The sequence below is a fragment of the Pteropus medius genome, unplaced genomic scaffold, assembly GCF_902729225.1.
Source record: "Pteropus medius unplaced genomic scaffold, Ma_sr-lr_union100, whole genome shotgun sequence".
NCBI lineage: Eukaryota > Metazoa > Chordata > Mammalia > Chiroptera > Pteropodidae > Pteropus > Pteropus medius.
In genome coordinates, this window is record NW_024351729.1 from 18403763 (window position 1) to 18418813 (window position 15051).

Sequence of the window (15051 nt, forward strand, 5' to 3'; positions counted from 1 at the left end):
AGCAGCGAGTTCTGCCTCCAAGCCACATTCCCCAAAATGACTTGAATCAATTTCTGTTCCTCCCCTCTAATGCTGTAGAACTTCACCTATATAAATTAAATTAAAATCTGCACATGAAATAAGGTAACATGAATGGATTACAAGAAGAGAAATTCTGTACCAAGGGATTCAAATTCATTTCTGACAAGGACTTAGAAATAGTTGAATGTTTTTAAGACAGACAAATGTGCAGGACATAGTAGCTTTTGCTTGGGGTTCAGTTGCATTCTATATTCCAAGAAGGTTAAAAATAAGCTTCATTTTTTGTTTTCTCTATAGTCCAACGTATAGGTAACAAAGAAGTTTCCTTTCCTTGAACCGAAAGTGGTAAATGTAATCATTGAAGAAATACTATAAAAAATAGCCCTACTTCCATAACCTTAAGAAGTTCAAGTCACCACATTCAGATCAAATTAGCAATTGCTCCAAGGAGATTTTGAAAGAAATAGCCTATAGTAAAATTTTGAGTAAAAGATGAATGGACTAAGGACAGAACACTGGGTGGTCACAGCTTGGGGAAAAAAAAAAAAAACGAGAAATGCCAGGAAAGAGATTTCTGAGTGGGATTTTTTTCCCCCCTACTGTTAGCCTAATTATGTTTTTCTGCTGACTGGTTAACACTGCTTAAATGCTGATAAAGTGACAATCATAAGCATACTTCTAGAAACAAACACGTATACTATGTGGCCATCACATTACAACATTAAAAGAAAACTTCCCAAATTAATGAAAAGTAGAGGTCCCTTCTGGAAACTACTGACTGCTTCTAAGCCACTCTTAGACCATATGTTATTCTGAAAATTAGATGAAAATACTATTCATTGAAGGTGTTATAAGTAAGGCTGCCAGGGTGTCTATACAATGCCAGTCATCAAGATTATGGAAAAACAGTGCCTAAGTTTAGAAAAATAAGATCATAGGACCTCAGCTGTATTGTTAAGTGTCCTTAACTACCTGTAGTTTAAAAGTTTTGCTATCTGGTACAGTGTATAACATACTATGTTATAAATTCCATAGGGGAAGTAAACATAGAACCCACAACAACAACCCATCCAAGGAGTCATCACTGAAAATAACAATGTGTTTGTGTTCCATGATTTCTAGAGGGGCGGCGGGGGGGAGGAAAGGTTTAATTTTGAAACATTGTTCTTTGAAGTGTTAAGTAACTCATACTGTTTTAAACTGCAAAAGTCTTACCCAGAAAACTGTGAATTTTCCTGCCTTCAAACATAATCCTGACATCAGTGGCAAATTAGAATCTCTTAGGTGAATCTACATGAATCAAGTGATTTTTTTTCAAAGCATGATATGCCTTATATCCATGCATGGTAGAAATGAACTGCTCTTAAAATTCCCACAAAATAAACAAGCCAAGTTATCAAGAAACAATATCCCCTGTCCCTTCTCTTTTCTATTTCTTCCTTACTGAATTAGGCAGAGCAAAGACACTGTGTCCACAAAATAAGAATTAATGACAGTAATAATATTAAAAAAAAAAGTATGTCAACATCTTAGGGAAGGTGGGATTGTAAGTGCAGTATTTCTTCATGTGCAGTTTGTTACTTCATAGGGGTCCCCTTTGGAATGAAAAGGCCTAGTGGAATGTGTGCTCCCCTCGAACGATGTGTGATGAAAACTCGTAACGGTCCTGGCTTCTGTAGCCACAGATGTTGCATTCCAGTGGGTCCCGGTAGCCATGGCAACCCATGTGAATGGTGTACATGACATGGTCTAGGAAAAGGACTCGGCAGTGCTCACACTTGAAGGCCCTAATCTGTTCTCCTTCCCCATTGAAGACTTTGTAGATGTCCTTCAGAGAGCCTTTAGGAGCCTTGGTGGTATCCAAAGCCTTGACATCCTCCTTCATATAAGCTGGGCTTTGTTTCCTCTTGGGATTTAAGGCAGGGTTTCCTTGGTAGGACTGGTGGTCATCATGGCTGCTTTCTGAGTCAGTAGAATCCAGGCAGCTATTGCTGGGAGAGGCCTCTCTTTCCTGGGGTCGACTCTTTGGTCTGATGAGAGAGATAGGGCCATCCATGTTGTTTTCATGACTATCAGACGTTTCCCTGCTAATAGGTCTTTCTATCCTATTTGGATGATAGACCTGAGAATAAGCTGAGCTTATAACTGGGGCCACCTCAGCGATTGTGCTTGGCGGGTGTTGCATCAGAGGGTGAAGGGCCTCAGCTCCAAGGTAGGTGATTGCATTGTTGATGGCTTGGTCCATCATATGAGGCTGCATCAGCTCAACCTCCTTTTCATATGGTAAGTTCATATCAAAGTGAATGTCTGGGTAGCTGAATCGCATGAGCTTTTCCCCTGAAAACAGAGAGGGGAAGAAAAGGAAAATAGAAAAAAGAAAAGGATACAACAAAATTAGTGGTTAGACTAAAAATATAAAAGTACAAAGCTAATGAAATCCATTTTGCATAAGATGGTATATCTTACTCTTTAGATCAAGTATTTGGGCTCTTTAATTCTGCTGAGGCTCACAAACACCCTACACTTGCAAAGAGGATTAGTAATAAAAATTTCACAAGCCATTTAGACTTGTTCTAATGCCATCATGAAAATGCATCCAGCCTGAAAGATATGATGGAGTGTGTTATCTTATTTTCATTTGCTATTAAAATTTCCACTTGTCTAGATTTCAGCAACAATATGAGAAAGAAAAAATATCAGATGAAAAAAATTCAGGGACTATGCTTGTTTTTGCATATTTAAACATCAGTGACCAAGCCACAAAGATCATAAAGCAAGAGTGATCTGGTTATAACATCTATCACTTCACTGTTGTGTAGGGTTAATTTGGTTGATTTAGCTACCATACTAAAAAAAAAAGTCAATTACAGAACCAACATATGTCATTCTGGAGAGTTCAAAGAAGTCACTACTTCAATACTATTAAAAGTTGTACTGTCTGATAAAGTGAATGACATTTGCAGCTATTTAAAAATAGGAGTTACTTCCAAAAGTACTTATATACTTGGAAAATATGTTTTTTGTTTTGTTTATTGAAAGGGATAATTTTTCATTCTTACATCACCCCTTCCTTATTCAGACATGTGTAAAATGGTTCTAGTATGTACACCCATTGTCAGTTTTCTTGACTGAAGGATCTTTGTACTTTTGTCTTTAATATTTACTTCAACAAATTTAATTTTACTTCAGTATTTTACTTCAATATAATATCTAAACATTAACTATAAAAGAGTTTTGTGCATAGAATAAGTAATTTTAAGTTTTCTCCTTCAAATATCACCATCTATGGACATAATATTTTCTTTTTAGATTTCTGCCACTAAAACGATGTGGTCTCCTACTAATTACCTAGTTACTCTGATGGGTAAATCTTATAGAAAAATGCTTCTTAAAAATATACATGGGCTTCTTATAAACATTTCTGTGTTGTTGTAGATGAATGCCTAACTTGTAACGTTGATAGGAAATACTGATCCACAGAACTGCATTCTGGAAAAACACTTTGAAGTAGCTAGTATTACCTCAGCTTTGAAGAAAGATCCCCAAAGTGAGATCAGGGTAATGATCAGAGCAATGAAAATGGAAGGAAAAAAATGAGAAATTATCTCATGGTACCTAGTTTAAGACATTGCCATGTCAAAAGTTTAAAAATTAAGCTATACAAACCTAATCTATACTCTCAAAGAGTTTACAGTTTAGAGGGAGTGATAGTAATTTAGGGATCCTTTATAATACAGTGTGATATGTGCTATGGGGTCAAATAAGAAGAATACATATCTCAAACTAGGGGAGTAAAAGAAGACTTCCTGAAAGAAGTGGCATCAGCAATATGAATGTGATGGCAAATATTAGCCAAGTAAAGGAATGTAGGGGTGGTAACAGGGCATGACTCTTTCAAGGAATTACTTATACTTCAATATGGCTGAGTATGAAAGTAGATTAGAAAGATGGAGTCACATAATTTAGGGCTCATCCAACAGCTAAGGAAATTGAATTTTATTCTGAGAGCAATAAATATTGAAAAGATTACACAGGGAAGTGACTTGACTAGATATTTATTTAGCAAGATGGTTTAGAAAGTTGTTGCTATAGAGGTCACGGTGGCTTGAACTAGTATAGTGGTGGTGGAAGTGGAGAAAATTGGATGGAATGGAGAGAAACTTATAAAATATAGTTGTTAGGGCTTGGTGATTATCTACACATAGACAATGAGAAAGAGAAAGAACGTAAGCATGAAACCTGGGTTTTTGGCCTGAGAAACTTAGTGGATGGCAATGAGATAGAAAAGATGATGAATTCAGTAGAAGAAAACTATGAATAACAATCATGTACAGTGGTTACTGAGGTATAGTCCCAAACTCAGGAAAGATATCTGGGCTAGAGATGAAAGTCACCAGTTGATAGAAAGTAACTTCTGAAGCTATGGGAATAGATATTACCCACAAATAGGTAAAGTGTGAAGAAGAAAAGGTCAACAATAGAAATTGAAAGAACATCAAGGTTTCTATGCCTGCCCATGGAACAGTGCAAGTGGGATTCCTATACTGGGCTCCATGTTTAGAGAGCCCCGGGCCTTGCTCCTCATGGAACGAGGAATGTGTAGGGCCAAGGGAATGTGCCTATCTGGAGCTCATTCCCTAGATCACCCCAGGACCCCAGAATTTCTTGACAAAATGGCTCGAGCTTGCACCCAGGGTTGGCACAGTCCTCTTCGCAGAGTCCACCTTCCTGAATACCAACTGTGCTATTGGTATGCATACGTTTAGGCTTGAGGAATGGCCAACACACTACTCTTCACATGCTATGTGTGGGTACAGTGTGAAAAGAACTGAGGTGTCTACACGTGTGTGCCTGTGGCTCCTTTCGGTATTGGACATAACCAAGAGTATGTCTAAGAGACAGGCCTGGCTCCAGGCCAGGGTGTGGTTCTGCTCATGATGCCAGGGTCTGATGTGGCACTCCAAGAAATCTGATAATTCAATATTCATTTGAACTTAGTCTTTTAAGTCAGAAAGGTAGCACGTAATAGTTTTTCAACTTGATTTATGTTAAAATATTTAGGCATATGATTGGAGGCCTCATTAGTACTTTGTCTCCATTTGCATAGCTCTTAGGGGTAAATCCATAAAGGAGACTGAGAAAGAGCAGTCAAAGAAGCTGGAAGAAATGCAAGACAGGTCAATGTCAGAAACCGAGGAAAGAGAATATTTCAAAAGGAATTAATAGTGGTAAATGCTCCCTATGAGTTGGGGTCCACTAGATTTGGCACCATGGAAGCTAGTGGTGAACTCAATGAGAATAATTTCAGTGGAGCATAGGAGGAAAAAGCTAGGTTGCACTCACTGGGAAATGAATAGAAAGAAATTATGGAAAACGAGCATAGAGAACTCTTTTAACAACTCCCATCTTTGAAGAAGAGAAAGTAGGTAGTAGCTGGAAGGAGACTGGGTCTGAGGGAAGGGTTATTTGTTTGTTTATTTTATATCATGAGAGTTTATCACATTAAATGCTTAAATAAAAATGCCAATAGAGAGGTGAGGTTGAAAGATAAATGAAGAAGAGGAAAATTAGTGTAAGGTATTTGGGGGGCTGGGATAGGAGAATTCCAGAGCATAAGAAGAGGAATTAACCTTAATCAGAAAGAGGGATACTCTTTCACTGAAACAAGGAGAAAAGCAGAAAGTATTCAGGTGGATGCATATAATCCTATAGAATTAGTTATATTATACTGAAATCATTTCAACTGATTTTATTCTCTGTAAATCTAGATATAACATAATCAAGGAGTAAGATACCACGTTTGCGGAGAGCAGAGATAGGTTGGATGGATTAAAGGAGGACTACTATGTAGTATGGATGGGACGACTGGTATTTGAGATCAGTTATTCATTTATAATGACACCAGTTTGTAAGGTTGTGGGATTTTCTCCAAAAGCACTAGCAGCTGAGTAAATATGGAAGAGAGGCTCAGTCAGCTTCACTAGAGAGTGGGGTTTCACCAGGAGAAGGTGAGAGAAGGACAAGGCAGGAGAGTCAAGAATATTGGCAAGAGGGTAGGTAGAAAAAGTGATGAACCATGAATCTATGCTGGATCAGAAAAGAGCAGAGAAGACAAATATATACACAGAAAGCTCAGGGATCAGTGGCCTGGATGGCTTGACAAGGTCAAAGAACAGTATTTAGCAGGGACATGGAAAAAAGGAATTTATGTTAAGTGATGAAATTTTCGTTTCAAACAGCAAAAAGTTAACTGTGTGATCGTTAGCTATTACTACTAGGACAAAATCCAAATTAAAAAAAAACAACATCAAATTCCTAATAAAGATTTAATGTCATTATTTTAAAATCAAAATATAAATTTAAAAAATCCCTCTTTTCTAAGAAATGCAATCAAATCAAATTGAGAGAACATAGCCCTAAGTCATAAAAAACATGAAAACTGACATTTTTAAAAATAAATTCAGAAGAAAGAATAGTAATGAATTTCATATTTTCCCAACTACACTAGTGTCTAGTTGAGATAGACACATTTAATGGGCATCCATCAAATGAATCAATTTTAAAAACAGATGAACTGGCATTTTAAAAAGTTACTTATAAAAAGAAAGAGACAGAAAGGTTACCTAGGGCCTATGGCAGGCCTGTTAATATATTCTTCTCAGGAGCTTTAAACTGACCTAGTACAATCTGGGATCCTTCTTTCAATGAGCTCTGTCAATCTCTCCAGCTTCTCTTAAAGTGACATTTTTGTGATCTGTTAGTTCTTCACTTTTAGATGGAAAGGAAACCTTCTCTAAGTGTTTATTGGAATTTAAATAGAATTTAATTACCTTTTCCTCCCTGAAATGATGAAAGAAAATATTTTCTCCCCATCACCACTCAACTCACATTAGATGTTCCATAATGCTCTTTGACACGGGAATGTAAGACTATTTGAATATTTTTTCTTCTAATTTCTATAAGAATACATGTATTGCATATAAAATTAATGGCAATTCTTTATATTGAATCTCTATTGCTATTCATACAGTCTTTTTAAAAATTAGATGTTTTTTGTATCCTCAGAAATACTTTATGACTTACAGTATGAAGAATGATGCCAACTCTGAGTGTATCAAAGAATATCTAAGGGCTTGGAAATGAAAAAAGAAAACTCTAATATATCATATTTAATCTTTTCAGTTCAAAATCATAGGCTGGATGAAAACAAAGATCAAAATATGAAATACAGATCCAAATATGAAACATACTGATAGGATGCTGCATTAATTTTCTCATGCCGAATGTTAAAAACATTCTCTTCATCCTAGATCAAATACTGAAAATGTGAATATCATGTAAAGAAAACAATTTAAAAACCTAGTGTTGCAAATTTAAAAACATCACAAAACTGGCTAACAGGCTACACTATTTCTCTTAAGTATTTTTTTTTTAAGTAAATAAACATTTTATTTTTACACGCTATTTCACTTTATATACCATTGTGAAATACCAATTTACTACTTAGTCTTCCCTTTATTTCTCCTTCTTAGGCTCATATACCTAAGGGTGTGTGTGTGTGTGTGTGTGTGCGTGTTACACGTGGAGTGGCATAAAGTAGGAAAGAATAATGCAGAAAAGAGATTGGCATTTATTCCATGAGCTGATTTACACCATATATATTCCTAATACATGGGAAAATGTCTTTGCCCATTAAAATCACCTTTCAAAGAAATAAAAGCATCTGGAATGCTTACCCACAAACTTTTGTGGAGTGGAGCTTTTACGTTTTCCCATATTCCCCGTGAACTTCTCTATGACAGCAGGTCTCTCAAAAGGCACCAGAGAAATATTGTTGTCCATAATAGGCTCTTGTTCCTTACAATCTTCTATAGGAGGTACTATATAAAACCATACAAAAAATGCAATCTGATAATTTCTTCAACATTTTAAAGATACAAAGCTGGATTTTCCACCTCAATATGTGTTAAACAGACATAAGCTAGTATGCTTGAATAAAAGCAAGCAGAAATATAACCTCTAGCGTTAAAGTACACTGTAATTTTACTCACACACACAGAGGATTTGTTTTTGTCTGAGTCTCTCTCAGATCAATGACATAAACTGTTGCCACTATTGGTGGCAAACATGTTCATCCTTTTTCTCATCTTATTCCTCTGAAAGTGTTTTTAACATTGATTAAAATCAATACTACTTTAAGATTGCACTATTCTCAAGGCTTTTGGAGTTTATTTTTGCAAAACAATTTAAGTCACTTGTTTTGGAGGAATACTTCGACAGACACAGAATAACAGCACAATATTTAACCAGCTTTTTTTCACCCATGTATTTTCTTGTAGCAGATTTTCTATTTGATGAGCTCAGTGAGCTGGCAGCCCTATTGGCAGTCGCTAAATACCTGCACAAAGCAGCCTTCACGAAGGAGATCCAGTTCTGAATGTGTCTATGCATAGTAAACTGTGGTAGCTTTATGATTGTAATTTATTTTTTAAAAGAGGCCTATAGAAGGATAAAATAATATATTTCCAAATTGGCATATCTGCTCACTAAACTGCTCTAATTCATTTGACCTAACCTCTCCAACTGCTCCTTCCTCATCCCATTTGTCTAAGTTGCTATGGGCTAATGTACTAGCTCATAGATACTGATGTTAGATATTGATATTCATAGTTCAGACAAAGGACTTATAAAAGTTGTTTTTAAATAAAAATACTATCAAAGAATGTTTAACAGTGTAATATCTGAAACAGATAAAGATCAAGTGATTAAAATCAATGTTCACAGGAAAGACCACAACTTATCACTTTTTTATTTTTGCTGCTTTCTCCAGTTGTACCTGTGCCAGTACTGTTTGGAAACCTAGAGTTTTCACATCTTAGGGTATCTTTACTGGTTCAGCATGCAGTGTAAAATGATTTATTTTGCTCCTTTCAATTCGTAAAGAATAGTTCCACTGTGTGAAACACAAGGCATTCTCATTTATAAGGGCGGACACTCAGATACAAGTTAAGAAAATCTAGTATACAATTCAAGTGACCTATTTAATAAGCAACACAAATTTGAAAAAAATTTGAAAAAATGAAAAATAGCATTAAAAAAATGTTTTCCTAAATTAGACATGTTTAAAGAGATTGACATTCAATCTAAGTTTTGGGTTAACCTAATATCGTGTAGTAGATGGAATAGAAAAATTTAATCTTCAATCTTTTTTTATAGAGGCTCTGATTATGAATGGCAAGAGCTCTGCAATTATTAGATGTGAATTTGTAAAAAAAAAAAAAAAAAAAAACCAAGATGAGATTCAGAAACAGGGAAACACTTAGCTCATTTTCTATGCTGAGATAATTAATGATTATCAAGTGGAAAAAGTAAGTCCCCATATATTATGTAAAACATTGTGTTGTCTCTTAGAAACAACTAAAATTACAAAAGAAAAAAAAACTTAAACAGAAAAGCAAAGAAAGTACAACCATAGAATTCAAATAAGGAAGGACAGGCAGATGAAATGTCAGCGGTGATGTGATGGGGAACCATGTAATTAGCTACAGATTATTGTCAAAATCTTAACTTTTGTTTTTGGTGGTGGATTCGTAAGCATTTACTACACTATTTAAAAAAATATAGACCAAATAACTAAAGACCAAAGATGAAAATAAGCCATGGACCAGGATCCAAAATGAAGGAAGGACAGAAAGAAAAGTTTGTTGTTCTAAATTTTGCTAAAAAACAGTAAAACTCGTTAACAGGGTTTGCCCCAAAATTGAATATACTAATTAGTTTTGAAATGAGTAGTCTAAAACTTGGCAGTTTTGCTCTAAGTCTCACCTTGAATTTTCATATTTGCACACATTTAACACTCAAAACGAAACCTGGGTGTGGGAACTGTCCCACACCACATCCACCTCAATTCAGATGATTTGTCCCAAGTTCAATGAAGCTCATGTGAACTGAAAACAATGACTTCGGCAGAGCTCTGGTCTAAATTCCACTTTACAAGTCTTTTACATATCAAATACCGACCTTTTTGCTATCATATTGACAATAACAACAACAATAACAGCTGACGTATATTATGTGTTAAGTACTGTGTTAAGGCTTTGCATTTAATAATTCATTTAATGCTTAATTGTACCAACGCTGAGGTAGGTACAATTACCATCTCCATTTTACAGATGGAGAAACAAAGACTCAGATATGTTAAGTAATTTCCTCAGAGTTTACATCCAGTTAGCAAGGAATATATGAGTTGATGGTCTGGCTCCAGAGGCTGAGCTTCTGACCACTATAATATAGTATTCTTTGTAGACATAATTCGAATGTTGACTTTTTTATAAACAAGTTTGACATATTTTTAGTCTGCCACTGGGAAAATATCTGATACATTTTCTCGATTACATAACTAATCTGAATTTTTGCTTTCATAGATCTGGGTGTAACTCATCAAAAAAATGTTTCTGGATATATATTGCCTGAAACACAAAACAAGTTCCCTACTTAACTCAATAATACATTAATCACATAGTGAGACATTCCTGTAGGCTAAAAAAATACCAATATGCTAACTTGTTAGAGAAAACATCATAACCAGATATCTTCCTTGACTTTATTTTTGAAATTATAACCAGGATAAAAACAGATCTATACTTGCATTATTTCATTATCTCATCACATTGATAAATCATAAAGACAGAGCCTTAAAAGTGTTCCCAACTTAGAGCTATTGTACTGAACAATCCACTCAAACATCAAATTCTAAGTAGACACAGTCTGAGGGGCCTAAATGAAGTCATATGTCCATCCCCTTGCCAGAAGAGGGCAGGGCACATAGACTGACAGTCCCACCATGGCAAGCAAAAACAACAGACGTCTTCTATATTGTCACAAATTTTCTCCATGTTGCTGAATCTAAAAGAAACTTTTCAGTTGTCTTAGTTTGAGAACATTGGACAACGCTGATACTTGCTTTGGCTTCTGTGAAATCACTCTTTCCATTTTCAAGCCTTCTGCTCTTACTCATCTTCATGGCTTTTTTCTTGGTGTATTCTTGGCCTTCTAGATGTCTCACTCTATACTTACCCATAAAACCTTATAAAACCTATTACTTCAGGCTACTACCTAATAATGATGGCTCCCACATCTTTATTTCCCACCCATATTTCTCTTGAGAGCTTAAGCTATATATAGCTCTTCTCAGTTTTACTTAGCTATCTCTCACTTATAGGTACCTATAAGACAATGTATACAAAAACTGAAATCTCCATTTCCCTCTCCAAACTTTCTCCTATTTTCCTAATTTCCATCAGTGAATGTCACTATTCTCTACCAGGTCATCCATGCTAGGTAACTTCTGCAAATCCCCTACTTCTTCCTTTCACCCAGTCTCCTGTCTCTCCTCCCAACCACCTTACCTTATTATATACATACATGAAGGTCCCAAGTGTCTTAGATTCTACATCTGTAGTTGCTCCAAATTACTTAACTTTTCTGCATATTGCAGGCTACTAAGCCAACTCAACCAATCAGCAGATTGTTGCGATGCTCTACTTGCCTCTTTCTTGACCCTTCTGATCTATCTCCCATGTTTCTAACAATAAAATGTTAATGTAATAATGCTTTTTAGAATAATTACCAATTCTTCGCTTAGCACAACAGGCCGTTGATGCCTTGTTCACAGCCTGTATCTCTAGCCTTATAACCTTCCAATTTTTCTTGCTCTTACAAACTGGGCTCTAATTATACATAGCTGCTTGTAGGTTCTTAACCCACCATGCTCTTTTAGACTTTTGTTTCTTCATACATGCTGTTCTCTCTACATGAAACACTCTTTTCCACTTATTTAATGGGCTATCTTGCCTTTCAAAACTCCATTCAAATATCTCTCCCTAGAAATTCCTCTTGGACATCCAGTGTGATTTAGATATCTATCCTCTGTGCCCCCATAATGCATATTACACAGTATTCTAACTGTTGGTTTAATGGTAAGTTTCTTCCAAAAATTGGTAAATGACCTTAGGGTAGAGACTGCATTTTATTTGACTTTATATCTTTAGTACCTTTTATGATGTGAGACAAATATAATATTCAGTGGATGATTACTAAATGACTTAACGAAGGAAATGTCACCGAATGGAAATAGGTTGAAGAAGCTTACTAGAAAGTGTATAGGTTACCAATTATGCCTCCATACTTGCAATAAAGAATTTACCAAACAATTCAAACCATAAACCTAAGCATATATATTCTTTCTTTAAAGGTAGTTCTCTTTCTGGTTCACACTTTCATTTTTGTCTTCGGGCAAGAGGGAAAAGTTAATTATATACTTTGATTTTTAAAGCCTTTTCTTCAAGCTGAAAAGACTTGAACAATGGGCATAAAATAACTTTCAAATAAGATAATCCTCCATAAAACCCAATTAATTATTTTTATTTCCAAAACTACAAGTCATTATTTTTCCCTTTCCATCAAACTGAAGAACTTTTTATTCTACCTGCTAAATACATCTTCAGTGTTTCACCCTAGTCTCTTCTCCTGCTATTACATGTTCATCTTTTCCTTGGCATTCTCACTTCCAGCCTCTCCTACTATACCAGCCAGGCATCTATCCTATATTCTACATTGGTGACAGTTTTCTTTAGAAGATGCAAATTCGATTACCCCAGTGAAATTCAAACATTGGATTAGCATAAAAGGCTCTATCTTGGCATCACAACCTACTACTTCAGTCTCATTTCCTACCACTCCTTTAATTCCAACTAGGTTCAACTTTCAGGAACCTGTTAATATTCTTTTATACCTCCAATTCTTAGCTTGTGAAAATGCCTGTGAAATGTACATTCTCTGTGAATCTGTCTGATCTATGCAATTTTTCTCATCCTCATACACAGATCAAACGCTGTACATAAGAAGCTTTCCTTGACTTCTCGAGACAGAGTTAGGTCAGGTCTGGCATCTGTGCACCTGGAAAAGCATTTATATGCCTTCATTAGAGCATTTACCTAATTTCATTTTACTTTTTAAGTAGGTATTTCCTACCAGACTATAAGTGTAAGGAATTGTGTCCATTTATCTTTATATCCCCAGAATGTCCCATACAACTTGCCACATAGCAAACCCTCGATGAATGCTTCCGGAAGATAGTGAAAGAATGCCACTTTGATTTCAGACACTTTCTTACTAGAAGAGCCAATGTGGGGAAGAGCATGTTTGGGAAAGAGAGGCTAGGAAATAGCACGATGTCAGATATGAAAATAAAAGAATACTAATTAGTTTCAAGGAACTAATGGCAACCACAATGATGGCAACCCTAGACCTACCACAAGAGGAAAAAAAAAAAAAAAGAGATAAAGATGTAGCAGGATAGTAAGAGAGGGAAGGGGATAAAAATGATTCCAGTGTGGCTCTGTTTAAAAGGAGATACACACCAAGCTATGTACATGAGACAAGGTTAACGGTGAGCTCTGGCAGCATTTTAAGCATATTTTTCTCTCTTATGGCATTTATCAATTCCTATCTCATACAGTCAGTTCCTCTCTAAGTATGTTAACAAAGAGAAAAGGAGATTAATGATAATCTTAAATTATTATTACAATATGCCTAGAAAAAGTACAGAATTAAATGGCATTAAAATAAACTTAGGTGGTTAAAACTGTTCAATATTGAAGAACAAATATTTGGGTCTATACCTGATAGCAGAACCTCCCCCTCCCCCACTCCTCCTTGGCTTTGCCCCCTCTTCCCTCCAACGCCTGAGCGCATCTCCCACTGTCCTCATTCTCCATCTTCTACTTCGGTTTCAGAGCCACCCATGAGAGCCTCTGCCTGTCAAGCCCTAAGCAACCTGGGAAATGGGGTTCATGCTGAGGCTGCAGTTGTTTGGGAATCTTTTTTCCCCCAAAATATACCTGTTTAAATTATCAGCACTTATTCTATAACTGGTTAATCTGCCACCAAGAGATAGTTAAATGTTGACTATAATTATTTATATATACCTTATCTCCCCATAATATAAAGTCTTTTAGAATAACTTACTCAGATCTGTATGCAACATAGAGTTTCACAAATAACTGTGAATGGAAAACTGAATTCATAGAATTAATAATCCAGTCAAATGTCAAAACTGCAGTAAAAGAACATTATATGGAAAAAGTAGCAGTGCCATAAGGTGTCTTTGGAAAACTCTGGCATGGCCCCAAGCCTCTATTAGCTACCCTGCCTCAAGCCACCTCTAAAACCAACAATTTCAACAGAAATAGTGTGCTAATAGGCAAATGAAATCTTGAATGCCTAAATTAATGCTGGTAAGTAACGTAACTTTAAGGGGGCTGGAACATTTACTATTTCTTAATATTTAATGCCTAGAAATGTACTAGTAAAAAGAAGTATTTAGTGGGTGTTTACTGCACATCTAATACATTTCATTCTCATACCAAGCCTATGAGTAACACACTCAGACAGACATCAAATAGCCGGACCAGGTTTGTTGGACTGCTAGCCTCATCGTTTTAACCTCTATGCTCTGGAACCTATGCTGCCCTCATAAGCAGATAATGCAATCTTGTAATATCAAATTTACTAAGACTTAAAACATGTTTTAAAAAATTTTAGTTAATAATGATAATAATATAAAAGGAAATGGATGCACAATGATAAACAGAAATAAATCTGTTTCTTTATATTATATAAAATATCCTCAATAGAAAGAAATGTTTTAATTATTTAGGATGACAAAGTATTTTAATATTTAAAAAAATTTCTCAACAACATATACTCACTAGCTGTCCAATAAACACAGTTCCACAGTATGCACTATATAAAACAAACAACAACCCCAGAAATAATCTTTGAGCTGTCTATAAATCACTAAATAAGTATATTTTAAAAGTGCCTTTGGCATTCCTCAATTCTATTATTAAATATTGGCCAAGTCTTTTTTATAGGAAAGATATAAATGCACCAATAAGTTAAGATTTTTGTACGAGCTTCTATGAATAATAAAATCTACCAGCATAAAAATATAATAGGACAAGACAG

The 15051-nt window shown here is 35.5% G+C and overlaps 1 protein-coding gene across 22 annotated transcripts in view; it reads right to left on the reverse strand.

Annotated features, from left to right (window-relative positions):
- Window positions 1-563: 563 nt before the first annotated feature.
- The window catches only part of IKZF2 (IKAROS family zinc finger 2), a 143631-nt gene continuing 129143 nt past the window's right edge, over window positions 564-15051 (reverse strand). For 19 of the 22 annotated variants that reach the window (XM_039844691.1, XM_039844683.1, XM_039844695.1 and 16 more), the window contains 2 exons: window positions 7758-7901; window positions 564-2358 (listed from right to left, as the gene is read on the reverse strand). In XM_039844691.1, coding sequence (XP_039700625.1) covers window positions 1634-2358; window positions 7758-7901 — 869 coding nt within the window. In that variant the 3' untranslated portion in view covers window positions 564-1633. The remainder of the gene's footprint in view (window positions 2359-7757; window positions 7902-15051) is intronic. The other 3 variants (XM_039844705.1, XM_039844703.1, XM_039844699.1) reach the window with 2 other exon arrangements.